We start from the raw sequence: 27,812 nt of genomic DNA on the forward strand, positions 1-27,812 counted from the left end.
CTTTCAAGGTATCCAATCTAGTAGCACTCTTGTTTTTCTGATATACTAACAGTACCTCCTCTATTTTTATAACCATCTTATGCATGAAAGAACTCTGCTTTATTCAAGTGAAAATACAATGGCCAGCAGATTTAGCTACATTCCACAGTGCCACCTCTGAATAAAGAGGAAAGCAAATAGAAATTATTTATTTCAGTTTTCATTCCTAGAAATGGAAATATACTACTAATATATCGGATATTTCCCTTTTTGATGTAAATAGTATTATTGCAAGTGACAAAAATATTCTAAAAGTAATGTTTCCCCTTAATATTAGCATTTGAGTTTCTGGGTCATGTGGTTAAGCAGCAGCCAAGATACTTTAAGATCAGTTTTTTCTTTTATTTCTCATAGGAACAATATTTTATTTTTTCACTCTGAAATGAAAACAGCATACAGCAAATGAAGGACATGGAACAGAAGTAGTAATGTTTATAGTAAGGAAAGTGGCATGCCATCAAGTAACCTTTTTTTAAAAAAAAAACTTTTTTAACAAAAAAAATTATATATTATACAATAAATGTGACTGCTCACAAATCAATCACAACATGTAATTCATTTATTCACTTCAATACATCCTGCTTGGGCACCTTTAAATTTTTCCAGCGCCTCAACACCACTTTGTATTTATCATTCTCATTCTTCTCAGATGCTTTCCTTAGAACAACTCGCATAACTACAGCTGTTTCTGTTTCTTTGTCTTCTCCAAGAATGAGATCCAAGGTATCACCAACCTTTACCTGAAGAAGAAGGGGGGAGAAGATGAGGGAGAAAAAAATAGTTGGTTTTTTTCATTGAGCAACTGTATGAATAACTTGGCTGACATATTGATTAGAATGTTTTCACTCCCAGCTTGGAGGAAAGCTGCCAAGATGACTGTTTAATAGGCATGCTTTTTTGTGGCATAAGTTCCATGATTTGGGGATGATGTGCCTTAAGAATGTACGCATTTATAGGAAAACGTTACTATAAACCCCTTATCAGACATTTCTAGTCCATGAAATTTAAGAGCCACAATAAAGAAGCTACAGCAGTAATATGAGACCACCATAAACCATACAGGTGAAACTTGAAAAATTAGAATATCGTGCAAAAGTTCATTCATTTCAGTAATGCAACTTAAAAGGTGAAACTAATATATGAGATACTCATTACATGCAAAGCAAGATAGTTCAAGCCGTGATTTGTCAGAATTGTGATGGTTATGTCTTATAGCTCATGAAAATTCCAAATTCACAATTTCAGAAAATTAGAATATTGTGAAAAGGTGCAATATTCTAGGCTCAACGTGTCCCACTCTAATCAGCTAATTAAGCTATAACACTTGCAAAGGGTTCCTGAGCCTTTAAATGGTCTCTCAATCTGGTTCAATAGGAATCACAATCATGGGAAAGACTTCTGACCTGACTATTGTGCAGCAAATCATCGACACCCTCCATAAGGAGGGAAAGCCTCAAAATAAAATTGCAAAAGAAGTTGGATGTTCCCAAAGTGCTGTATCAAAGCACAATAGAAAGTTATGTGGAAGGGAAAAGTGGGGAAGAAAAACATGCACAAGCATCAGGGATGACCGTAGTCTGGAGAGGATTGTCAGGAAAAGGCCATTCAAAGTGTTGGGGACTTTCACAAGGAGTGGACTGAGGCTGGAATCAATGCATCAAGAGCCACTACACACAGACGAATCCTGGACATAGGCTTCAAATGTCGTATTCCTCTTGTCAAGCCTTTCCTCAACAATAAACGACGTCAGAAGCGTTTTACCTGGGCTAAAGAAAAACAGACCTGGTCTGTTGCTCAGTGGTCCAAAATCCTCTTTTCTGATGAGAGCAACTTTTGCATTTCATTTGGAAACCAAGGACCCAGAGTATGGAGGAAGAATGGAGAGGCACACACTGCAAGATGCTTGAAGTCCAGTGTGAAGTTTCCGCAGTCTGTGATGATTTGGGGAGCCATGTCATCTGCGGGTGTTGGTCCATTGTGCTTCATTAAGTCAACGGTCAATGCAGCCGTTTACCAGGAGTTTTTGAAGCATTTCATGCTTCCTTCTGCAGACGAGCTTTATGGGGATGCTAACTTCATTTTCCAGCAGGACTTGGCACCTCCCCACACTGCCAAAAGCACTTAAACCTGGTTCAATGACCATGGGATTACTGTGCTTGATTGGCCAGCAAACTTGCCTGACCTGAACCCCATGGAGAATCTATGGGACATTGCCAAGAGAAAGATGAGAGACATGAGACTGAACAATGCAGAAGAGCTGAAGGCCGCTACTGAACCATCCTGGTCTTCCATAACACCTCAGCAGTGTCACAGGCTGATAGCTTCCATGCCACACCGCATTAAGGCAGTAATTGCTGCAAAAGGGGCCCAAACCAAGTACTGAGTACATATGCATGCCTATACTTTTCAGAGGTCCGATATTATTCTATGTACAATCCTTGTTTTATTGATTGCATGTAATATTCTAATTTTCTGAGATGGTGGATTTGGGATTTTCATGAGCTGTAAGCCATAATCATCACAATTATGACAAATCATGGCTTGAACTATCTTGCTTTGCATGTAATGTGTCTATCTCATATATTAGTTTCACCTTTTAAGTTGCATTACTGAAATAAATGAACTTTTGCACGATATTCTAATTTTTTGAGTTTCATCTGTATATTACACCCCAGTGGTGGGTTGCCAATTTTTTTACTACTGGTTCGGGAGCGCATGCGCAGAAGCATCCAGATGAGTGGGCGGAGCCTCCCACCATCACTACTACCGGTTCGCCCAATCCAAGCCGAGCTGGGAGCAACCCACCTCTGTTGCACCCGTGAGTCCACATTTGGAATACTATATCCAATTTTGATCACTAAGATTTAAAAAAAGATACTGTGAGTCTAGAAAGAGCACACAGAAGAGAAACAAAAAGGGACCTGGAAGCTAAATTCTACAATGAACAGTTAAGTGAACTTTAGGCTTAACTTTGTTTAGCCTAACAAAGATAAGGTTTAGGGGTGACATGATAGGCCTTCTCAGCAGTGGCCCCGACCCTTTGGAACGAGCTCCCCGTAGAGATTCGTACTCTCTCCACCGTCCAAGCCTTCCGCATAGCCTTGAAGAACTGGCTCGCCCGTCAGGCCTGGGGATAAGGACTGTTACCCCGCCCGAATGTTGTATGCATGTTGTTTGCTATTTTATTATGTGTTGTAATCTCAATGTTGTATTCCCCCCTCCCTTGGTTTTCTGTGAGCCGCCCTGAGTCCCCTCAGGGAAAAGGGCGGCCTACAAATGCAAATAAAACCTCTAAAACCTCTAAACATGATAGCTGTCTTCTAGTATTGGATGGGCTGTCACAAAGAAGAGGAGGCTGACTTAGTCTGCAAAGCACCTGAAGGCAGGACAAAAGCAATGGCTGGAAGCTTGACAAAGAGAGATTCAACTTGGAACAAAGGAGACATTTCCTGACAGTAAGAACAATTAATCAATGAAACAACTTGCCTCCCAGAGTTGTGGGTGCTCCATCGCTGAAAGTTTTTAAGAAAAAGACAACCATGCTTATTAAGGTCTTCTGCCTTGAGAGGTGGGTTGATCTTGAAGACCTCAAGACCTCCACCCCTATGATTCTATTTTACTATTCCCATTCCATTCCGTTCTATAGTTTACAAACCACATGAACTGGGTTCATAAAACCAAGCAAAGCTCCTTATGAAGTACTGTACAGCAACATAATGTGTCTTGGTATCTTGCTTGTAAAATGGTGATGGGTCAAATCAACCTATTTCCACAGCACAGTTTCAGATCATGGGAAGAATGAATGCACAGTGTAAGATTGGTAGGATGTGGCACTGAATAGTTTCTTTCCCCATTGCCTGAAGTCCTTCAGTGATTTTCAAAATAACATAGAACTCTTACTCTAAGAATCAAAATATTCTATGATTAAATGGTTGTTGCTATTACTAACTGAATTTCTATGTGCTGAATCTACCAGATTTATGACAATTTATAGCCATATACATCACAATAAAATGTTTATAGTAAAAATTAGCTACAGTTCCTAATAAAATGGACAATACAATATGCTTCAATCCCCACCCCCACCCCCAAATAACAATTATCATATACAGAGGAAGCAAAAAGTGGCAATGGTGAACAAACCCTACAAAGCAAAAGTTTTCTCCAACTTCTGGGAGGCCATCAGTGAGAGAACCAGCCTCAGTAGTACAAGCAGGCTGTTCCACAGCATTTGCACTGAGATGGTGCTACACCAGTCAACTAAAAAAACCAAGCCATTGGTAGCAGCTTCTTCTGGGAGAAACTTAGGTCAACTCAGGTACCTTAACTAAAACAAAACAAAACCAACAAAGCAGTAACCATTGGCCTTCCTCCTAACTTACAATTAAAACTGAGTTCTAGTTTAACACAATGGTCAAATTAAGAAGCCAGAATTCTTCAAAAATGGAAGAAAATATGAAGAATGCATGCGCAAAATTTTAGATGAACTTATTCCAATTGTTCATCTGACTTTAAATTATGCCTAAGAGATACATTGAACTAGCTCATTTTTGAAATGCAGTATTAGTTGTATAATACAACATGCAACTGTTACTTTAATAATCTGGTTATTGAAATGTAAGCAGTTCTAGAAATAAAAATAAGCAGATGGCCAAAAAAATAATAAACTTGGGTCTCAATGCCATAAAGACAAATGTTTTTTACATAGTGCTGTGATCCTGTTTCACTATGTAATATTTATGAGAATTAAATTCTATCCATGACTTCTCATGTTAATTTAGTTTATACCGTGAATTTCAAAAAGTCTTACCGATCTACTTTTCTTCCACAATTTTTCTCCATTCAGTCTAAGCTCACCATTGTAGAATGCATCTTCCACTTTGCTTTAAAACAAAAAGAACCCTATTTTTTATATTTAATATTCTTGCTAAAATTATTTTTACAAAAATACTAAGAATAACCTTTTCTACCACTGCACCATATGTATATAGATAGCTACTATATCTGTTTTTCAACCTTGGCGACTTTAAGAAGTTGTGGACTTCAACTCCCAAAATTCACCATACAGCAACGCTGGCTAGGGAATTCTGGGAGTTGAATTCCATACATCTTAAAGTTTCCAAGGTTGAAAAACACTGAGCTAGATCATATCAATTAACATAAATGATAACAATGTTTCACTTTAGCATTTCCCACTCTAGTGCAATTGATTCACTTTGTATGGACTTCCAGATACAGTAAGTTTTTACAGAAGGAAAATCAATGCTGCATTTATTAAAGCTAAATAAGACTGCAATCCTATGCATAGTTTTGATGAAGTAAATCCTGTTAAGCATATTCAGGTTTTCTTAAACATTTCAGAGAATCCAGTTATAAAATGTGTTAAATATACATTTAAAATAAACAGCTTTCAGGTCAAAATGTCAATCTTCTTCTTATGTGATCAACTGAACAGTTCAGACTGTTGGTCTGTGATCAGAAGTCAGGAACAATTTCTACTTAAATCTGTTTTATTACCTTCTGCAAGTAAAATAACTAAGGTTGATAACGCAGGCCTAATTTTTCTGTTCTTCATTCAAAGCTTTTTACTATTTATATTAAATACACCAGATCCTGAAACAAATGATAAAATCTAAGCAAGAAACATGCATCATATCATGGTGTCTGGAAGCTTTAATTAGAGGAATAACCAAGAGACTGCAAATTAAGTTGGAAAAAAATTCTCATTAAGAGCTATTTTGTTTGTTTTAATGACCATCAGCTGATGCTAATAGTTCTCATTATTTCTTTATAGCCAAATTTACAGTATTTAACTGACCAGTCTGTTTTCATAGGGATTTTAATCACAAGCTACAAAAGTCATTTTAAATAACCTTCCTCAACTTAATGCTTTCCAGATGCTGTTACAACCAGCACCAGATTGGGAAAGGTTGATGAATACTATCTCAACATACATAGTGCTGTAGTATTGACAAAACCAAAAAAACAACAACACATATTAATAGTTTCCCTAAGAGGGAAACCATTAACTAGCTTTCTCTTAGCAATGTTAAACAAAATATCATTAGCTATATCTTGTAATTCCTTTACTTACAAGTTATTTTAAACTTTCAGACTTACTTTCTTGCAATATCTAAACCAGATTTCAAGATTACATCAAATCGGAAAGACTGTACTACTTTCTCAAGATCTTTGTAATTCTTCACTAGGCTGGGATCATCTTCAAACTCATCTTCTGAATCAGTTATCTCTTCATCAGTGTCTTCCTCCGCCAAGTCTTCTTCCATAGTTCGTTTCACATCTTTTTTATGTGAGTTTTTGTTACTTTTGTGTCGGACCGAAATCCCTGTGACACTTTTTGACCACGGTATTAAAATTGCATGATGCTGAATGGGAGAAACACAGAAATGTTTGGGGAGAATTGCTGTTCTGGGATACTGGCTTGCAGCACAAAGAAAAGTCCTCCAGGGAGAGCTGAGTTTGTGAGGAGATTTGGCCAGGAGTCCAAGCCAGACATTTAGATTTCTAAAAGCACCAAGAAGCAATTTATATCCTGTCATAGCATACCCTGTAACAAAGGATTAAATAGTTAGGGCATTGCAGTTTAGTAATTTTTCAAGATAAATGATGCAACTTACATATTCCAAAGCAACAAGAGATGTAGGAAGGTATGGGATTCACAAAATTCCAAACACATTAAAGAATATGTGGCACTGAATTAATTCAATTTAATGTGTCACTGTGTGATGTGATTTTTTTTTAAACGCCAGGGACTTGGTTGTAATCTTTAATGTAAAATGACATTAAAATAATCTACCCACAATCCAAATAGTTAAAGATTTCTAGCTAGTATTTTTGGCTGTCCTAGGTAAGGTTAGGCAACATAATACCAACAGGTACCACTGATGTCATAAAAATCTACAATGCTCACAAAATAATCTGCCAAAGTTCTGTATTACGTATTCACAATAACTCAATGGCTTACATTAACTTACCAGCAAATAATTACCCCTTTCATGCTCTGTCCTGATACTAACACACAAAAAACACTATTTATAAACAAGGCATTGAAGAATAGTGGGAGAAATTTATTACTTTATCCATGAATTGACTGTTTTGCTGGTCTATGACTAACAAAAATTGATTTGAATCTACTGTGATGAGCCATATTTTGACAAATGAGTTGGGAATGAAGACCTCAATGAAATCTTCATTATTTTGTCAAGAGGGTTAGATTTAGAAATGAAACATAGACCTGCTTTGACAGTTTTCAAACTTTCTTAGGAAAGAAAGCCAAACCTACACATTATTTATTTAATATTTCTTTATTTCTTCTTGGGCAGGCAATCTAAAGAAGTTTACAATCAAATAATAATTTAAATAGTAAACTTTAATAAATTAGAGCAGTGCAAAAGAGGTGATATTGGTGGAAAAAAAAATCCCAAGGCTTTCACTACAAAGAATGCCCAACTATGAGTAACAGCAAAATAACAATAGGTCAATTGTAGTACTGGATTCAAGACAAGAAATCTTCTAATCACCTTAGTAACCAACCTGCCCTATAAAGGCAAAAGCAGACTGTTAGGTATCCTGTTCCCTGGTTTTCAAGGGCACTCTTTGTCAAACACAAGATCATGAACTTGGTTTGGTAGTTAATTGGTAGCCAGTCAGTTGCTTCAATAAAGATGCAATGTGTGCATAGCCAGATCCCTCACTTATCTAAACATGAAGCTACCCAGCGTATGAACAATAGCAGCTAGGTTTCCATATACAAGAACGACCACAGCCAATGCAACAAGAGAATTGAAAGGTCACTTGGTCCTCCAGGATCAATTATTATTCCAGGAATATATGAAACTATTCGACGTCTTCAGTCCACACCCTCGCCAAAAGAATAAAAAACGGAAGTCAAATCAAATTCCACTCCAAGACAAATTCACTAATTCCCCCACCTGGAAATCTATTAACCATGAGCTGTCATGAGAGAATTCCACTTCAATTTATTGGGTCCCAGCCATCCATACAGAATCTAGATACTCATTCTAAATTTGCCTGCTTTCTCTTAATTTAGGTGTCATGAAGAAGTAATCTACATGCCTTTAACATCTGATGGCATTTCACGTCCAAACACCTCATGATCATCATATATGTGTTAAATAGCATTGAGGAAAATTAGCCCTCTATGGTACCCATAGAGGCACAGTGACATATGCTATTTTCCAAGACCAAAACTCATTCTGTCCTAAATAATCAGAAAGGAACAAAATTAGTGTTTTCCAAGAAAATCTGAACTGCACAAATATTATCTTCTCCAGCACTTTGCCCCAAAGAGAAATATTATGATTGTAGAGATAGTATTAATAGTAATAGTTAATCCCCTGAATCCAGAGAGTGCTTCTTCAGAAATGGACATAGAAGGACCACCTTTAAAATTAGGGGTGTCCATTCATCAAAAAAGAACATAAAGCTCTACACTCTACCTAATCAATTCCTTTTTGTTATTGCAAAATAATCCAAGATGGTCATAGATCAAAGGAGTACACAGTAGGTCTCCTACCAGAAGCAAGTCCACTTAGTTTTCAGCTTGTAACTCTATGCTGTGGACCGCAAGCAAGTTTCTATCTGGATCTAAACATCAACCCTTACTGGGAACTCTAAAAGCAGTATAAAAGTATTCATACAACCCTCAGGGCAGTGCAATGCACCTTAAATTAATACAATACTATACCGATTGAATTTACTTCTTAACGGTCTCACACAATATGACCTGCAGAACAGCCATTAACAATAAGGAGCCATGTACAAGAGGCCAGTCAATCTCAAGCATCGTTGCTATTACTTTGATGGCAGACGAATTAATAGGTCACAACCGCACTCATTTTTCTCGTCCCCTGATCTTAACAAAGGATTCAGGCACAAATGCCACGTAGGTCAAACGCCCCTGGTTTTGGATAAGAGAGGGGTGTGTGTGTGTGTGCGCGCGCGCGTGTATGTGTGAATAACTCCGCAGAGGGCAATAACAAGAGTCAAGGTCGAATTTATGAACCCTACCGTAAATACGGTAAAAACCGCGCTCAATCCCGACTGTACAACTTCCCGCAGCAGATCAGATCTTGCGCCGCGTGTGTAACCCCCGCCCTCCGCCCGGTTGCCTAGCGGTCCTGCGTCCGATTCCGGCCTCCTTTCGCCGAAGCGACAGAAGGAACCGGAAAGCGCTGCTTCTTCGGCCGGGCCCGAGCAGCGCCTGCCTGCCTTCTCCGCTCTATGACCCAGCCGGCCACACTACCTGCCTCCGGCCGGCGCTTGCAGCCCAAACCCTGCCGCTCGGCCCCTCTCCGTGCCCGTCTTCCTTCCCTTTCCCGCAGGGATCAAAGGGCGGCAGCGAAGACGGAAGCGGAGCTTAGTTTTTGTCAGAGGCGACAGCGACCCCTGCTGGAAAGAAGGGCCTCGGAGGACCTGGCGATTGAAGGCCGCAGTCTTCCAACTCTCCGCTGCGGGCTCTTCCCTGGGCTCAGAAGAGCCAAGGCAGATGGTGCATGGTACAACTCTGCGGCTGTGGGCGATGCAATCTAAGGAGAGCTTGGTCTCACTTTACAACCGGATGAGCTTCAGAAAGTCGGGACGACCTCGGAAAGATGCCACAGTTGCACCTATTTTGCAGTGTTGCATATTGAATGCATGGTGTTACAGCGCGTTTCTCCACCCCCAACCAACTGTTCTTGGTTTGCAAACTTTAATATTATTACATATTATTATTACATGTAAATATTACATCCTTTACTGAAAAGGCGATGAAACAATGGAGAACTGAGTTGTCAGTAGGGAATGAGATCTACGGAATGATTAATATCAAGCGAGGAATTTTCCAGGGTGATTCACTTTCACCTCTTCCCTTCATCATCGCAATGATCCCACTATCAATAATCTTTAAAAAAAAATGAAATTAGGCTACCAAACAGCCAAAGAAGCTGAAAAAAATTCGCATTTACTATATATGGATGATTTGAAACTCTATGGAAAGTCAGAAATAGAAATCATTGACAAACACAGTCCGAGTATTCAGCACCGATATTTCAATGCAGTTTGGCATGGAAAAATGCGCCACTGTATCCATAAAAAGGGGCAAAATCACTGCATGTGAGGGAATTGAAATGCCCAATGGCCAACTAATTAAATGCAACGAAAATGAAGCCTACAATACTTAGGCGTTCTGCAGTTGAATAACATCAAGCATGGAGAAATAAAAACTATTGTCAGGCGAGAGTATACCAACAGAGTTAGGAAAACTTTGAAATCTAAATTGAATGGTGGAAATACAATCAAGGCCATAAATACCTGGGCAATACCAGTTATAAGATACACAGCTGGTATAGTTAACTGGACACAAGCTGTTTTGGACCTTTTGGACCGAAAAACCAGGAAACTAATGACAATGCACTACAGTTTACATCCACGTAGTGATACTGATAGACTACACGTGCCGCGAAAATCAGGTGGCAGAGGATTATTACAAGTGAAGCAAACAGTTGAAGAAGAAAAACATGCACTGGCTGATTATTTAAAAGAAAGTCAAGAACATCTATTAATCGAAGCAAAGAACAAAAATCTACTGAAGGCCCAACAGACGAAACAAGAATACAGAAAAGATGTGATAAAATCAAGAATGGAGAATTGGCAGAACAAAGCACTGCATGGCCAATTTCTGGAAAAAATAAAAGATAAAGTGGACAGTGAACAAACTTGGTTATGGTTAAGAACAGGTACATTAAAGAAAGAAACAGAGTCACTAATCCTGGCAGCGCAAGAACAAGCTATCCGCACAAATGCCATTAAGGCCAAAATTGAAAAATCCTCTGATGATGCCAAATGCAGACTTTGCAAAGAAGCTGATGAAACTGTTGATCACATACTCAGCTGCTGTAAAAAAATCACGCAGACTGATTATAAATTGCGGCACAATTCAGTAGCACAAATGATCCATTGGAATTTGTGCAAAAATTATAATATTAAAACAGCAACAAACTGGTGGGAACATCAGCCTGAAAAAGTCACTGAAAATCAGATGGTCAAGATCTTGTGGGATTTCCGTATACAAACGGACAAAATACTGGCACATAATACACCAGACATCACACTGGTTGAGAAAAATAAGGTCACAATCATAGACATCGCAATACCAGGTGATAGCAGGGTCGGCGAGAAGGAACATGAAAAAATAGCAAAATACCAGGACTTAAAAATCGAAATTCAACGACTATGGCACAAACCAGCAGTGGTAATTCCAGTGGTAATTGGCACACTGGGTGCTATTCCAAAAGCACTGGAATTACATTTAAAACAGTTAAAAATTGACAAAATCACCATCAGTCAAATGCAAAAAGCCGCACTGCTTGGATCTACATGCATATTCCGAAAATACGTTATGACGTCCTAGGGCCCTGGGTGGGGCCCGACTAGTAACCAATGCCAAATCTGGCGAAACAACTGGCCGCTGTGATACAATTGTATAATAATAATAATAATAATAATAATAATAATAATAATAATAATAATAATAATAATAATAATAATAATAGCCAAAAGTTTGAATTTGAGTACAGCAAAAACCACTGGGAACATCAGGTTCAGAAGGTTTTAGAGAATGAAAAAGTCAAGATCTTGTGGGAGTTCAGAATTCAGACTGACAGGCACTTGGGCCACAACACACCTGATATAACAATAGTTGAAAAGAAAGAAGTATGGTTCATTGACATTGCAATACCTGGAGATGCACGAATTGAAGATAAACAGCAAGAAAAAATCACAAAGTACCAGGACTTGCAAATTGAACTTGAGCGACTGTGGAAAAAGAAACTGTGTGTTGTCCCGATTGTAATTGGAGCCCTTAGAGCAATACCTAAAGGGCTACCTCGCTATTTGGAAATTGTAATTTATGGGACTTGAACATTCTGATTCTACAAAACACCACCCTACTTGGAACAGCTTACATCCTCCGACATTACCTTAACAGTTCCTAGGTCAGTGATGGCGAACCTGTGGCACGTGGAGCCATTTGTCAGGGCACGCGAGGCGCTACCCTGTCAGCTGGCCAGTGCACATGCGCCGCTGGCCAGCTGAGTTCACCCTTTTTAATGCCATTTTTTGCACTCCCCAGGCTCCAGAGGCTTTATAGGAGCCTGGGAAGGGCGAAAAGAATCCCTCCCCCACGAGGCCCTCTGGAGGCTTCATGAGCTTCCCTGAATCTTCCGGAGCGCAAAAAAATGGGCCTACGGGCAAACCGGAAGTGACTTCTGGTTTGCTCGGAGAGTCGTTTTGACTGCTCCCGAGGCTTCAGGAAAGCCTCCTGAAGGTCCCTGAAGCCTTCGGAGCACTCAAAACGACCCTCCAAGCAAACCGGACTCCCGGTTTGCTCGGCGGGTCGTTTTGACTGCTTTGGAGGCTTTAGGGAAGCTTTCTGAAAGTCCCTGAAGCCTCCAGAGGGCTTCCGGGGGGCAGAGGAGGCTGTTTTCGCTTTCCCCAGGCTCCTATAAAGCCTCTAGAGCCTGGGGAGGGTGAAAAAAGCATGCAAAAATGGGGGGGCGTGCCTGTAGTGCGCACATGCACATGCACACTGGGGGGTTTGTGCATTGCATTATGGGTGGCACGCCCGCACACAACCCCCCTGCGGTCCCCCCACTTATAGCACACGAGCCAAAAAACGTTCGCCATCACTGTCCTAGGTCCTTGGTTAGGACTCGAGCTGTGGAGCTACCAACCAGCCCCAAAGGCTGTGAATCTCACCAAAGATTAACCACATAATAAACCAGGTACCTCAGAACAGCCAAAATTTCTTGTCTAGGCCAACAGTCATTTAAATCTAGTATGCTGGATACATGAGCCGAGGTGGCGCAGTGGTTAAATGCAGCACTGCAGGCTACTTCAGCTGACTGCAGTTCTGCAGTTCGGCTGTTCAAATCTCACTGGCTCAGGGTTGACTCAGCCTTCCATCCTTCCGAGGTGGATAAAATGAGGACCCGGATTGTTGTTGGGGGCAATATGCTGACTCTGTAAACTGCTTAGAGAGGGCTGAAAGCCCTATGAAGCGGTATATAAGTCTAACTGCTATTGCTACTGCTATATATGAGAGATGTCCCTTAGTTCCTCTTCCAAAAATTATCAGCCACTCCGTCTTAATTTGAAGATGCCTTTCTTATTATGAAAGCAACCAAAGATATCATTTGAATGCCAACTTCCCGAAAATTGTACTGTATTTTCTAAGATTTTCCATGATCCTTTGCCATAGACTTTGTGTCTCCAAGTGTATATCTGTATTATCTGAATTGGATACCACCAGGAACATAATTCCATACAGTTCCCCTAGGAATTTCTGAATATCCTTTCTTCAATTTGTCAGGTACACATTTTTCATTTGGTTTATTGTTGTTGCTGAATGGCAGGAGTGTCAAACTCATGGCCTGCGAGCCACATGCATCAAGCGCTAGCCATGGCCACCTCCAGTTTAGCAAAGGGAGAAAAGTCATGATACGTCACATGACAACAACATGACGACGTGAGTTTGACACCTCTGCTATATGGTTTCCCCACCATTTCTTAGTAGCAAGTGTTAAGATGCAATAGATAAGTACTGGAAAGAAAGAGAGAGCTACTGTGCATCTCTGTGCTAGTGTAGAGGAGTATGGAGATAACCTTGAAGAATAAATGCAACAACAGACACAGTTCGAGCAGGTGAGAAAGAAACTCAAGATTGTCCTACTATGTGTCTCTGAACTAAGAAGAAGGGAGAGAGACAGTCAGGATTTCAAAATTCTCTTCTTATGGCCTCTTAAGAGTAAAATACAGTTGCAGTCACTCTTTTGGTATCTGTTTCCTGACCTGGCCTATCTTGAAGGGGTGATGGCCAATCTGCTGATTTAAGGAGCCTACCATGCTGAAGAACAATCTAGTTCCCTACCTTAGTATCTTTAAATATTGAGTGGCAGGGGGAAACTTTCACTGTCCCTTGGTTCATGCAGAAATTTTGAGTCAGCCCCAGCCTTACAGCCTGTGTCCTGCTTTGCCACGGGCATAAAATCATACTGCTCAGCACATGTTCCCTGTTAAGAAAGAAAGAAAAAAACCCTCTGTTGTCAAGCAGAAACTCTTTTTGTTCTCACAGAGGTTCATAATTATTGTTGACTATCAGAGGTTTGCTTGTTAGGTTGCTGTTTAATTATACAAGTTAAAGTGTGTGATATTAGCTTTCAAATCGCCATCTAACCCCCACCCAACCCCAATACGGAGGAAGACAAAAATCAGTTTGCATTAACTGAGTGTTCCATTTATTAAAACTGCTCACATTAAATTAAAGTGAGAGCAGTAATTTCACCACTGTGACTCATAAATGTTTTTATGGTCTAGTACATATATCTGGCACTGAAGATTTAGTAGATTTTTTTTTAAAATACTTGTCATGGTGATATAGTTTTCAGAATGAATTTTAGTTTCATTGTTTGTTTGCTTGATAATGGCCCCTTCCTTTGAACTCTCCTGTGAAGGTTCTTTTTGGATGTTTGTTATTTAATTTGGAGGGGGGAAGAACCTTTAAACATCTAAAACAAAGGCATTGAGGTAATTAAAATATATATTTGTCCTTTATGCCGTAATAGTTAAGGTTGGAAAAAGAGACTAGAGCACCTTCTTTATAAGGAAATGGTGCTTTTAGATAGAACCTGGCAGGTAAGGAAATCAAGGGCATTATAAAGTTATCATAGAGAAGATTGAGGGGAACATTTAATATAGGTAATCTTCAACTAATGACCATAAAGAGAGCCTGCTCATTATGGTCATAAGTCAGGATGGTCATAAAGCAGGTCATCTGGACCTGATTTTCTGACCTTTCTGTGGTGGTCATTAAGTGAATGTCATGGTTGTAAAGCCAAATGAGTCATAAAGTGAATGCCACAGTCATTAAGTAAATCCATTGTTTTCTATGAGGCAGGTTTGCCAAACACCAAAAGTGAAAAGCAGTTTTTGGCAACAAAATAATAATAATTAATTGCAGTTGTGTGACTATGGGTCTTTGTTAACAACTGTAAATGTGGGTCAGTTGCCGAGCACCCCAAATACAGTCCAGCGACCAGGGGAGGGAGGCCTGGCGATTGAAACTTCAGAACCTGGTTGTAAGAACCTTTTTAGTGGTCCATTGTAACTTCAAATGATGTGATCTGTTGAAAGTCAAATACTACCTATAGTAGTTTCTAACATTTCTGTCTTGTCACCCAGAGAACCAATCATAGTCCTTTTTTACATCACCTCAGAATGTAGAACATGGAGTAATTATATTAAGCTGCAAGAAAGCAAATCCTGCTGACAGCATATTTATCTGGGGAATTTGGGGAGTTGAAGTCTACAAATCTTCAAATTGCTAAGGTTGAGAACAATCCCTTGATGCATTAGAAATAAAGAAGAAAGCTTATATTCAGTTAATATTATTTACAGTTTAGATATCAGTGTTATGACTATTGTAATCATTTTTTTCCCCAGTCAAAGATAAAAACAGCCTTAGAAAGGAAGAGATGAAAGAAGATGAGGCATACACATCAAGAGCTTTTTTTTCATAATACAGGTTTTGGTCTTAAGCTAAATTATTTGATATTGAAATCTCCATTGTATTGCTACTTGGTTATATATGTATGCGTATACATGTACACACCCTGCTAAAAGCAAAAAGTAGATGGACAAAAAAAGTTTAACAAAATTAAAATAATAAACAGTAAATACGAAAAACAAAGGAAAAATAGTATTTTTAAAATTATGAAAGCTATGAATTTAATAACTTTCCAAAATGACAATAATTTTCTTTCTTCTTCCATGGTACTATAATAATGTTCTCTAACCTGATGGCTTTCAAATATTTTGAACTACAGTGCTGGAAATTCCTTGCAAGATCTTGGCCTTAGCACAGCCTCGGGGGATCTCTTGCGACTTTGCCTTGCTGAGCCCACATCTCTACATCCTAGATTATGCCAGTCATACCTGCCTTCTCCAAAGCTGGGCACTAGCTAGCATCTCCTGGGATTTTTGACACCGAATATCCAGGTTGGAAGCTCAGTTTGGCCAGTTGCGCTGACCAAACTGAGTCCCAGAGATAACAGGAGTTCTCCAAATCACCCTGGTCATATTTGGGATGTGTTCGTTCTGTTATAAGTGGGTTGAGCTTCTTTTAACCTCCTAACCACTTAAGCTCTTAGACTGGATATGGTGACTGTTTCAGCTTGGCATAGCAACATGTCTTTCTCAGATCCTTTCCAGAAACTGTATTCTTACAAGAACAGCTGGCACATTCTCATTTTTCTCTGTGCTCTTTTTCCCATTGGTCTTAAAAGCACTGCATTAAGGGTATGTGAACAGAGGGAGGTGGTGTGTGTAAATGTGAGTGTTTTGTAAGTGTTGCAGAAAGTCTGTCCCATTTGATGCCTTGTCTTTGGCTGTTACTCTGGGGGCTTATCCAACTCACACTGAGCAGGTGGTGAATGCAATGAAAAAAGAAACAGCAATCAAATTAAATGCTAGTTATGTTTAATATCCTTAGCCGCCGTGACAGCTACATGTTCCATCAGCAAATGCTAATTAGTTTGAATTTGCTTACGTTTGTATTCCCATTTTGCCTCTGATTAATTGCATTATGACTTGGAAGAAAATGTACTTTCGTCTAATTAGCAGTACTTCTTTCTGTAGCCTTTTCTCTAAGTTTTCAGGGTGAGGTTTTCTTTACCTGGGCACCCAAGGAATAAAATCAAGATTGCAGGCAACATATTCATATGAATGCAGAAAGAATTGTCCCTGAGAAAAAGGGATGTGTGTATGCTAATTTTAGGAGGCTTTTTAACAGCAGCACTCATGTTTTCAATTTGAAAACAACATTTATTTAGCACGGTACAGAATGCATTATGCTCATCTCTGGACCAAATAGATAATTAATTGGAAAGAATAGTCAATGGACACCACAGGAGATCGGTATTGGAAAATTTCTGTAGGTAATTTCCAGTTTGAGAGCCAATTTAGTGTAATGATTAAGAGACCAGGCTGCAAATGTGAGATCGTGAGTCCTTGTCCTTTAGCAAAAAACCCATGGGCCAGCCAATCAGTGTTGACTTAAAGGCACCAAATAATTTAGCATTTTTATCTTCCCATCAAGTTCTTCCTCAGAATCTTTGATAGGCAAATGTTGGTGTTTGAAGGTATTGACATAAGCTGCTCCACATAAAGTTGCCTTTGCAACTGACTGGTGGCGATTTCGTTACTGCCGATGGTATTCAAGTTGCTTTGGGAGTGCACCTAAGGAGGAAGAGAAGAGAAGAAGGGAAGAACTGAGAGAAGGGAGAGGGGGAGGGAGGGTGGGAGGGAGGAAGAGAGGAGTTAACAATGGCACTGAAAAGATAAGATTTATGACCACTTTTCACACTTATGACCATTTGAGCATCTCCGTGGTCAGGGGACCATAATTCAAATGCTTGGCAACTGACTTGTGTTTATGACGGTTGCAGTGACCCAGGGTTTTCTCCTATATGCATATTACATTCTCAACCACTTTTGGGTTTTGTAGTTTTAAATTAAGAGTTCTGTTCTAATTTAGGCATGTAGACCTATTTCAACAAAGGAGTCCAGTTTTGTAAGAGAACTGGAAGATTTCAGGAATGATCATTTTCCTATAGCCTAAGTAAAGGGAAGGAAAATTTTCCACACAGCCTGAATTTTACTATTTTTTTCCTTACCAATTAATTCACCAAGACAATGCTTTCTGCAGTTTTATTATTTTACCAACTAAACATCCCATCAAAAAGTGTACTAAAATACAACAGTTTCCCTTCATTGATAGATTTAGTATTCCACATTTTTTATTAAATTAAGATGTCCATTTATTGAGAGGATATCTTCATTATGAACATTAGTCTTCCTCATATTAAAAAGCAAGCCTTCCTTATTACAACACACTGATGAGCCCTTGGCCTCATGACACAGAAAATATTTCTCTCTGACAAAGAACTCACATAGAAATTAAGAAAAGGGTAAAGTAAATCCATCATTATGTTTTACCCTATTTTATGATTTGTCCACACAACAAATGTTGATCGCCCATATTTACCCCTGCCTTAATGTCAGGACAAAGTTTCACCACCAGGTGGCAGCAGATCACCATACAGAGCTAGAAACTAGCCATTTCAGAACTCTTAAAATAAGATACAGTGCCAAGCTCAGCTTATAGTGAGTTGAGTATGAAGCCAGGTTTTGCTGTAACATGAATCAGCTTTTCCTTAAGGTGAAGGACATACCTGGCTGTCATGGATGCTACACATATTTTAGTTTTATGGAGTTTTTTTCAGTTGCAGCTAATGGAAATGAAAAGAATGTCCACTAAAAATAGCATCTAGTGTACCTTAAAGTGATAATAAGGTTATTATTCTATTCTATTCTATTCTATTCTATTCTATTCTATTCTATTCTAGTGTACTCTACTCTACTCTACTCAAGGTGTTGGTTATTACCTTTAAAGCCCTACATGGCTTAGGGCCAGCATATCTGCGAGACCGCCTACTGCCACATTCCTCCCAATGGCCGGTGAGATCCCACAGGGTGGGCCTCCTTCAGATGCTGTCAACCAGACAATGTCGGCTGGCAGCTCCCCAGAGGAGGGCCTTCTCTGTGGCTGCTCCGACCCTTTGGAATGAGCTACCCCCAGAAATCCGGACCTTGCCCACTCTCATGGCCTTCAGAAAAGCTGTTAAAACCTGGCTATTCCGGCAAGCCTGGGGCTGTTGACCTCATTGTTGAGGTCCAGGCCCGATTATAACGAATGTATGTGTGTTGATTTTAACCTGTTTTTATTTTCATTTTTTTTTATTACTTCTTTTTTCCTTCATTGAAAGTCGCCCGGAGTCCTCCGGGATTGGGCGGCCTATAAATCGTACAAATAAATAAACAAATAAATAAATAAATACTCTACTCTACTCTGTTCTTCTAGGTTCCCACATCACTCTAAGCAGTGACTTTTATGAATGAACTGGCTGATAACTACATAGGACATTTTACGTAAATTGTAAAACATGGCCTATTGAATACTGGTGGAGATGTACTTTGAAATTTCATCCAGCTCCTGTTCTGAGGAATTTGACTGAAAAAGAAGTCAGAACTGAGCAGAGTTTAAAACAATCACTCTTATAGCGATATTGAAAAAAACAGAAATTTGCAATCGTGTGCCAGGATCACGGGAAGAGAAAATGGAAAAACCCTAAATAGATCATTTTTAACAAAAAGTTGGGGAGGAGTGTTGGAAGAAATGTCCTTCTGGGTTCAGTTCCAAGTGGGGGGGGGGAGACACTGGAATCATGGACGCTGCTTGGAAAGATGGTTTAATGGTGGACAGGATCACATGGCTTGAGCGCCTGAACAGAAAAGGGGGATCACATGCTTCCAGATGTTGAATGAAGAAGAAAAGGAGACCAAGATGCTGAAAATTCCTGGTTTTATGCCCTTTCTGGCCTTTGATCTTGAGCTTGTATTCTGATTGGTTGTTCCGACTCCCATGGGACCATGATATTTCATTTTTCTAGGAGAGGGGTGGGTTTTAACTTCCTACAGGAGAATGGCAAAGATCCAAGAGAAGAAAAGCAGTCAGGATTATCAGGAACAAAAGGAAGCCATTTATGAGCCGTTTTGCACACAAGTAGGATCCCACACTTAACAGCAAGCCACAGATTGTTGCTGAGCAAACAGTAGTGCCTAAATCTGTAGAAGGACTAGGTGAACAACTGATCTTGAGTCTCATGCAGCTTTGGCCTCTTATGAGTTCCCCGTAAACCATGAACTTCTGTGGGCTTCTGCTTTTTCCAGCTTTCAATTAACTGTATTGCTGGATATGTTGCTTTAATTCCAACCAGGGAACAAGATGAGTGGTTGGGTGATTGATCTTCATTGTCGGTCTCACTTTAAAAGCAAAATTGTGTCTGGGGTCGTTTGGATGCATACCTCCAGTGTTGCATTATTTTCTTTTCTTTTTAAAAGTTTTTTATTTATTTTCTATTTTAAACAGGTCCGCGCATGCATCTTAGCACCTCCGCAAGCCTCCGCAAGCCTCCGCAACACTCCAGCTGCTCAGCAGGCACTCTACGCACCGTGCACAGAAACGGCAAAGATTTAAAAGACTGTAAGGAGCTCGGGCAGGCAGATGGGCCCTCCAGAGCACCGTACCGGAACAGTATCCAGTGCTCCGGGCAGGCTCCGGTACGCCTATACGGGGCGTACTTCATGCAACCCACCACTGCATTATTTTTAAGCAGGGGTGCTCATAGAACATAGTGACACAGAATAACATGTTGTTGTTTTAATGCATTCAGTTCAGGGGTGTCCAAATTTGGAAACTTTAAGACATGTGGACTTCAACTCCCAGAATTCCCCAGCCAGCCACGCTGGCTGGGGAATTCTGAGAGTTGAAGTCCACAAGTCTTAAAGTTCCCAAGTTTGGACACCCCTGATTTAGTTATTTTGAAAAGAATGAGGGGAAAAACACAAAGGCATAGAAATTGCAAACTGTAGGTATTATTCAAGCACAATACTGAATAACATTAAGATTGAAAGAAATACAAACTATCCCATTGAAGAAACACTGCATTTTTACTATATTTATCAGCTGGGATTAAAGGAAACAGACAACTGTTTAACCCTTTAGTGTCCCCTGAGACAAAATCTAGGAAGAATTGTACAAGGGGAGACAATTGGAGGCAACTGCTTGGTACAGTTGTGAATGTCACACTGACCCTAGTTCTGTATAAGTCACAGAATACATTGGCTTGTGCTGAGGTGAATCCACGTGGAATTTTCCTTTCGGTTATCAGCCTCTGCAAATATCCTGACAGATACAAACAAAATGCTCAAGTGATGAAATGCAGCATGGATCCTCCATTTTTACTGCAGCTGTAGACACAATCTATGATACTTGCAAGAAAATCCCGCTCTGCAGGGTGGTTGCAGTGTATCTATCAGTACCAACGTGAAGGAATGCATGAGCATAAAAATACAAAAGTCCTTTCTGAGCGTTTTGGAAGCAGCTGATCTGACACGTAGCATTTTGGGCACCATTGAAACAAATAGATTGGACATGTCAAAATTGCAAGGCCGGGATGTTGACAGAACATTCTGTAAAAATGTTGGGGCTGTGTATTGAAATCCATGGGGGAATTATAGCACACTGTCCAAGAGATAGTATGTTCCCAGCACTACTCATAATCTCAGTTTATACTTGAACGATGGCTATTTCAGCTTTTCCAGAAGTGAATTAGTGAAGTAGTCCTCAATTTACAACCACAATTTAGCCCAAAGTTTCTGTTGTTAAATGAGACATTTGTGAGTTTTGCCCCATTCTATGACTTTCTTTGCCTCAATTGTGAATCGTTGCAACTGTTAAGTTAGTAAACCAATTGTTAAGTGAATCTGGCTTTCCTATGGTTGCAAAAGGAGATCACATGGGAAGGAGGATCCAACGTCACGATGTCATAATGTGTGGTCTCGATACCACGAAACTGCTGTTGACACTTTTGCCGCTGGACGGTCCATTGAGACCTAAACCGTCCCGTAGAGACAGTGATCAGGAAGACGAAGCCTTCCTGGTCTCAGAGACATCGCAAAGTCCCTGATCGACCCAAGGGAAGCGCTTCAAACTGGCGGTAAACAGGCAGCTCCCAGGCTGATGAAATTGGGATGGCTCTGGAAGGAAGGAAGAGAAAAGAGAAAGTGAGTCCATCTGGTGAGGTATTTTTTCTATTTTGCAAAAGACTGCCCAAAGAATTTTTAAAAGCAAATTAGATCCTTAAGCAAAAGAATTGAGCAGCGAAATTAATCCTAATTGGATTGCTTTGGAAAGCCTTTTTTCTTTGAAATTATTCTTTGTGGATTGAGGTGCTCGCAACGTTTCTTATTTCTCCTCTTAAAGTGAACGGATTGATTTTTTTTCTTCTGCTTTTTGTTGCTTTATTTCTTGACTTCTGGATTAAAACCTTCCTTCTTATTTTAACAATTCTTCCTATTACTTGTTATTAAAAGAAATCTAAAGAACTTTATTTCCTATAAGCCAGAGATAAATATTATAAAGTGAAAAGTAGCAACACTGCCACTCGGAGGTCAGAGGCTGGAGTTTTTGAAACAACGTATCTCTTCTCTTTCCTTCTTTGATTTCACTGACTTTGTAGCTGAAGGGTTTGCAACTTGTTTACAGAAACTGATAAAGAGCCAAGGGCATGAATTGTTTTCACAGGTGCCTTTGAGAACTATTTTGGCAGGAGAAAGAAATGGGGAAAAAACAGAACCCTTCTCCTTTGAAGAGCATAAAAGAACTTGTGTTCAAGTCAACCTAAAATAAAAAAATAAAAGAGGCCTGGAAGGCTAGAGTGGCAGTCGCTATTAGTTTTTTTTCCTTTTTTTCTTTCTTCTGTTTTGGAAACATGGATCAATATTCAGATGAGGAAACCATAAAATTCCAAAATATCTTGGCTGGAATTCAAAATCTATTGGAAGGATATGGGAGAATTGAGAAGAAGTTGGAAAGACTAGTCTTCCTTACAGCAAAGGATGATGGGGTTGGAGCCCCCAAAATTAAAGGGGAGAATGAAGATATAGAAGATAAAGACAAGACAATAGATGAATTTATTAATGGAGCAAATGTGGGTGAAAGTGGAAAGAAGGGAATATGGAAAAGGGACTTTGACGAATTGGAGCTCTACCCCCGATTCCAGGACACAGAAGAAAAAAAATGGTAATGATAATGGACTTAAGAAGAGAAATTTTTTCAGAAGCAAGATTGACAACCAAAGACAAGCTAATTTTAGTAGCAGCTGGAGGGCAACGAGATTACCTGAGAGATCCTTCAAGCAACAAAGTGCGGAGAGAAGTCTATAAAAACCTTATAAAGGAGATAAAAAGAAGACTGACACCACAATTGGCAAAAGAGATAAGAGTGTTTTGTTATTGGAAAGATACAGGTTGACAATGAAAGTTGATAATAAAAAATTAATTGATTTTGGTGATCAATAAGTAGGAATTTAGTAACTCTTAGATTGTTTTAGATTATTAAATGTTTATTAATTAACAAATAATTAACTATAATAACAATAATGAAATGATAATGGATACAGCTTAGTGATATATACTAAGCAAACTAGTAAAAGCAATTTGGATATAAATTGCAAATTGTGACTTGGGAAAAAGATCTATAAATTTTATTAACAAATTTTATTTAGATCTTGTCATAAAGGTGTAAGGTTTTTTTCTTTTTTTGGGGGGGTGTCATTAAATAGTAAATGATTTTTAGCCAATTATAATAACAACAAGGAAATGTCAATGGACATTGTTTAATAATATATACATGCTATGGTATTGGTAAAAGTAACTTGGATATAAATTCTAAACAGTGAGTTGGGGGAGAAAGGGGGGGAAAGGTTTAGAAACTTTATTAATTGACTTTTACTTAAAAGATTCATAAAGGTGTAATGCTATTGGAGAATTTTTTGAAATAGCTAATGAATGCCATTGTATCTTTAAGTATGAATGATTTGAGGTAAAAGCATGTTCAAGTAATTGTAGTCAAATGAGAATTGTGGTATATTGATAGTAAGATATACAAAGATTTTTGATTTAAAGTGTATAATCTAATATGAACTATAAGTAATGACTGGAAGAAATGCACGAAAGTTATTTGTAACCAGTCGACATGCTTTCTACAAGTTGTAATGAAGGATGATTCTTTTTGTGTGTTTTTGTTCAATTAAAATTTGAAAAACTTTTCAAAAAAAGGAGATCACATGACCCTGAGACACTGCAAACTTCATAAATATGAACCAGTTGCCAAGTATCTGAATTTTGATCATGAGATCATGGGGAGGGGGGGGGATGCTGCAAAGATCACAGCTGTGAAAAATGGTCATGTCACGTTTTTCAGTGCTGTTGTAACTTGAAATGGTCACTAAATGATAAACTGTTGTAAGTCGAGCACTATTTGTATTTCTTTGAAGTTGAAACACTTTTTTTCAGTATCAAATAATGTAATTCAATGTTCCTATATATGAGGAACATGTATTGTTTTTGTTTCTTAAAGCCTCTTGACAATTGCCCAAACAGACTCCTACAGTTTTCTTGGCAAGATATTTTAGAAATGGCTTGCCATTTCCTTCTTCCTAGAACTGAGAGAAAGTTACCTAAGACTTCGTGCTTAACGCAGTACTAGAACTCTCAGTCTCTCAGTTTCTGGCCTGATGTTTTAACTACTGCCAACAAACTGACTCTTATACCATATATGACTATCTTAATCGAAAACTACACTGCAACACCATATACAAAAAGATAGTCAATACACTTTTAAACTCTTGTGCCCATGCTTTTTTGTTTCAGGAATATCCATAATAGGCTGCCTGAGATTATTCTTTGAGGAAAGGACAGAATTTTGATATCTCAAATGGAGTTCTATGGCTGTTCTGCTCACCAAAACATTGGCTTCAATCCACTACATTTCAGAACTGATTCATTCATCACCAACTGTTAAAAATGAAGCTGCGGGACTTCTTCAGGCCCCTTTTAATAACTGAAAAGATACCTGAAATCAATAAGCATCAAACCTGATTGTATTGTGACCATGGCCTGGTCTTCCATTGCAGCTCAAGAATTTGAAACTGATGCTTTTGCATTTTGTATTTTATACTATGAACTAATATAAAAGGGGAGGGAGAATCAGAGAGAAAAGAATTTGAAACTGATGCTTTTGCATTTTGTATTTTATACTATGAACTAATATAAAAGGGGAGGGAGAATCAGAGAGAAAAGAATTTGAAACTGATGCTTTTGCATTTTGTATTTTATACTATGAACTAATATAAAAGGGGGGGGGGGAATCAGAGAGAAAAGAATTTGAAACTGATGTGTGCCCTAAGTAATGAAGAGGTTTCATGATGACTGGTGAGAGGATCCAAAACCAGCATTTGCAAAGGACCAGTTTAGAGTCCAGGTGTTCTTTCCAATACTAGACATCGCAATCTCTCAGATAAAACTCAGATTTGCAGAACAAACAAGTAGTTTGACATTAATTGACATTAACATAGCTATTAATCTTCACATTAGCAACCAATGAAGAAGAGTTGTGAACAGCTAGAAAATTTCTGGTCAAGAAACATGATAATGGTTTGTCAGAAACATTTCCTGAGCTATGGCTCATATCTAGATTATTACTGAAGTATAATATTACTTAAAAAAAACCCAACAATAATAAAAGAAGTTGTAGAATTTCTTATGAAAGAAAATAATCCTCAGGCATCAAATTGTACAGAGAGTGACAGCTGCAGCGAAGTCATGTTCCAAACATAAACTTATCCAAAAATGTGGAGTCCTTGGTGCTCTCTGAGCTTGATTATTTGTTTACAGTTATTTCATTATCAAACTAGGTAATATCATCAACTGTGTCACCTAACACTGATGATGTTATCTAGTCTAGTAATGAAATGGCTGCAAGCAAATAACCAAGCTCCCAGAGTATCAAGGACTCCACAGCTCATCTCTGAACTACATATACTTTCTTTTATTGGAATTATTTAAAAAAAACTATGAATCAACCTTTCCCAAATATGTTGGTAACTCTATTCAAAAATGTGTGCCCAAACCTCTGCATATCCCAAAGATAGTAAGTGTATTTGCGAAGGAAAAATTACAAAACAAAAATGTTTGAGCAACCATTTCCAGCTCGGCTCCCATTGGTGTCACCTGCACAGAGCCATAGATGATGTTCTTGGATCTTAGCCACTCACATAACTGGTTCATGCAGGATGTGCGGGACCTGAGTTCATGCAACAGACACAGGTAATATAGCTGGTAACACAGAAGGAAAAGAGGAAGAAAGGAGGATCAGTCGGCAAACTTGAGCCCTGCCCTGCCCAGTTGTCTGAAAGGGGAACAACTAGTGCTATTGTTTTAATTTTTAAAGATTATATTTGGCTTGTTGACTTGATCTGTGGTTTATTGTTGTTGAATTCTGTGCATAATCTTGCTCAGTCTATATTTAAAAATTAAATAAAAACCCAGTTCTGTAGTTTGGTTGATTACTGAACTCTACATATTCATGGTATTGTCTTTCATTTGAAAATGGCCACAAAGGGCTATTGTTTTAGTCTGATTGGCTGCTGAGTTTGGTTATGTTTATGTTGTTAGCCCTGCACTTTGTACATGCTTACATGCTCTTGTAGAGGAGCCGAGGTGGCGCAGTGGTTAAATGCAGCACTGCAGGCTACTTCAGCTGACTGCAGTTCTGCAGTTCGGCTGTTCAAATCTCACCGGCTCAGGGTTGACTCAGCCTTCCATCCTTCCGAGGTGGGTAAAATGAGGACCCAGACTGTGGGGACGATATGCTGACTCTGTAAACCGCTTAGAGAGGACTGAAAGCCCTATGAAGCGGTATATAAGTCTAAGTGCTATTGCTATTGTTTTAATCTGTATGGTATGAGAGGCCCGTCTTCCTGTCTTTGCCAGGTGCCCATTCTATCTAGCTATTACCCTGAAGGGAAAAAGTATATATTTGTCCCCAGATACTCCCCTGCCCCAACTAAAATAATAGTCTACTCTCCTACCCTTTTGGAAGCCAGAAAATAAATTAATTTCAAAATAAGGAAAGAGGACAGATGCATGAAGAACTCAGGAGAGAAATTGCTAATTCAGAGGGGAAATGCTGGCAAAACAGTTTTGCAGTTAAGTCCAACTTATTACATTCAGAGATGAATGTGCAGGTTTTGATAATAATAAAAAACATCCCGGACATGGAAAATTAACACAATGAGAAGAAAACTAACTAGCAGGGGGAAAAAAATAAGAAAACGGGAATAATTATGTACATATTATAAAGGAACAGAGATTTATTTTGAGCAGTTGAAAAATAGTAGCAATGCATTCTAATTACATCACAGTGGCTGTCAACACCCAGACCTAAATACAGCATACAGAATCCAATTGCCAAATATGTGACTGTGCACAGAGAGAGAAAATACAGCTTTGGGACATCTATCCAGCCACAAATTCCAGAAGCAGCAGGCACATTCTCAGGGCCATCCAAATAACAGTTCTTAAGGGCATCTTAAGACTGCTGTGGGGACTGCTGTGTTCAATACATCACAAACCCCTTTTATGTTGCAAATCATGATATTTCAGAAGCTTGAAACAGGAAATGCCCAGCTCTTAAATACACCCAAACTCTCCTTCTTATGCTCAAATAATTTAAATGAACTATTATTAAACCCAAGGAAATTTGTATTGACACTGCCACATGCCGATGCTAAATTACAGTTCATCACATGCTTAGTTCTATCCCACGTTTTAATAGCAATTCAAGGTTGACATAAAGGTAAAGGTTTCCCTCGCACATATCTGCTAGTCGTTCCTGACTCTAGGGGGTGGTGCTCATCTCCATTTCAAAGTCTCTGTCATCTTGGCCAGCATGACTAAACCCTGAAGGCGCACACAATGCTGTCACCTTCCCACCAAATGTGGTTCCTATTTTTCTATTTGCATTTCTACATGCTTTCAAACTGCTAGGTTGGCAGAAACTGGGACAAGTAACGGGAGCTCATTTCGTTACGTGGCGCTAGGGATTTGAACCACTGAACTGCCAACCTTTCTGATCGACAAGCTCAGCATCTTAGCCACTGAGCCACGGCGTCCCTTCAAGGTTGACATAGCAGAGTAATATCAAAGTGTCTGTTTCTTCATTTCTACAT

The 27,812-nt window shown here is 39.1% G+C and overlaps 1 protein-coding gene across 5 annotated transcripts; it reads right to left on the minus strand.

The window, feature by feature from the left end:
* Positions 1-576: 576 nt before the first annotated feature.
* Positions 577-9,428, minus strand: MTRES1 (mitochondrial transcription rescue factor 1). 5 transcript variants are annotated; one of them, XM_087718689.1, is made up of 4 exons: positions 9,292-9,428; positions 6,160-6,607; positions 4,850-4,922; positions 577-779 (listed from the first exon to the last, which is right to left on the minus strand). In XM_087718689.1, the coding sequence occupies exons 2-4, from the start codon at positions 6,597-6,599 to the stop codon at positions 603-605; spliced, it is 690 nt and encodes a 229-aa protein (XP_087574815.1). In that variant the 5' UTR covers positions 6,600-6,607; positions 9,292-9,428; the 3' UTR covers positions 577-602. The 5 variants fall into 5 exon arrangements, with proteins under 5 accessions (XP_087574815.1, XP_087574818.1, XP_087574819.1 ...); XM_087718692.1 differs by having other exon boundaries at positions 9,326-9,415; XM_087718693.1 differs by having other exon boundaries at positions 9,330-9,403.
* Positions 9,429-27,812: the final 18,384 nt, after the last annotated feature.

This window comes from Thamnophis sirtalis, unplaced genomic scaffold (genome assembly GCF_051295495.1).
Source record: "Thamnophis sirtalis isolate CommonGarterSnake01/CBP01778 unplaced genomic scaffold, rThaSir2_p1.2 scaffold_6, whole genome shotgun sequence".
Classification (NCBI taxonomy): Eukaryota; Metazoa; Chordata; class Lepidosauria; order Squamata; family Natricidae; genus Thamnophis; species Thamnophis sirtalis.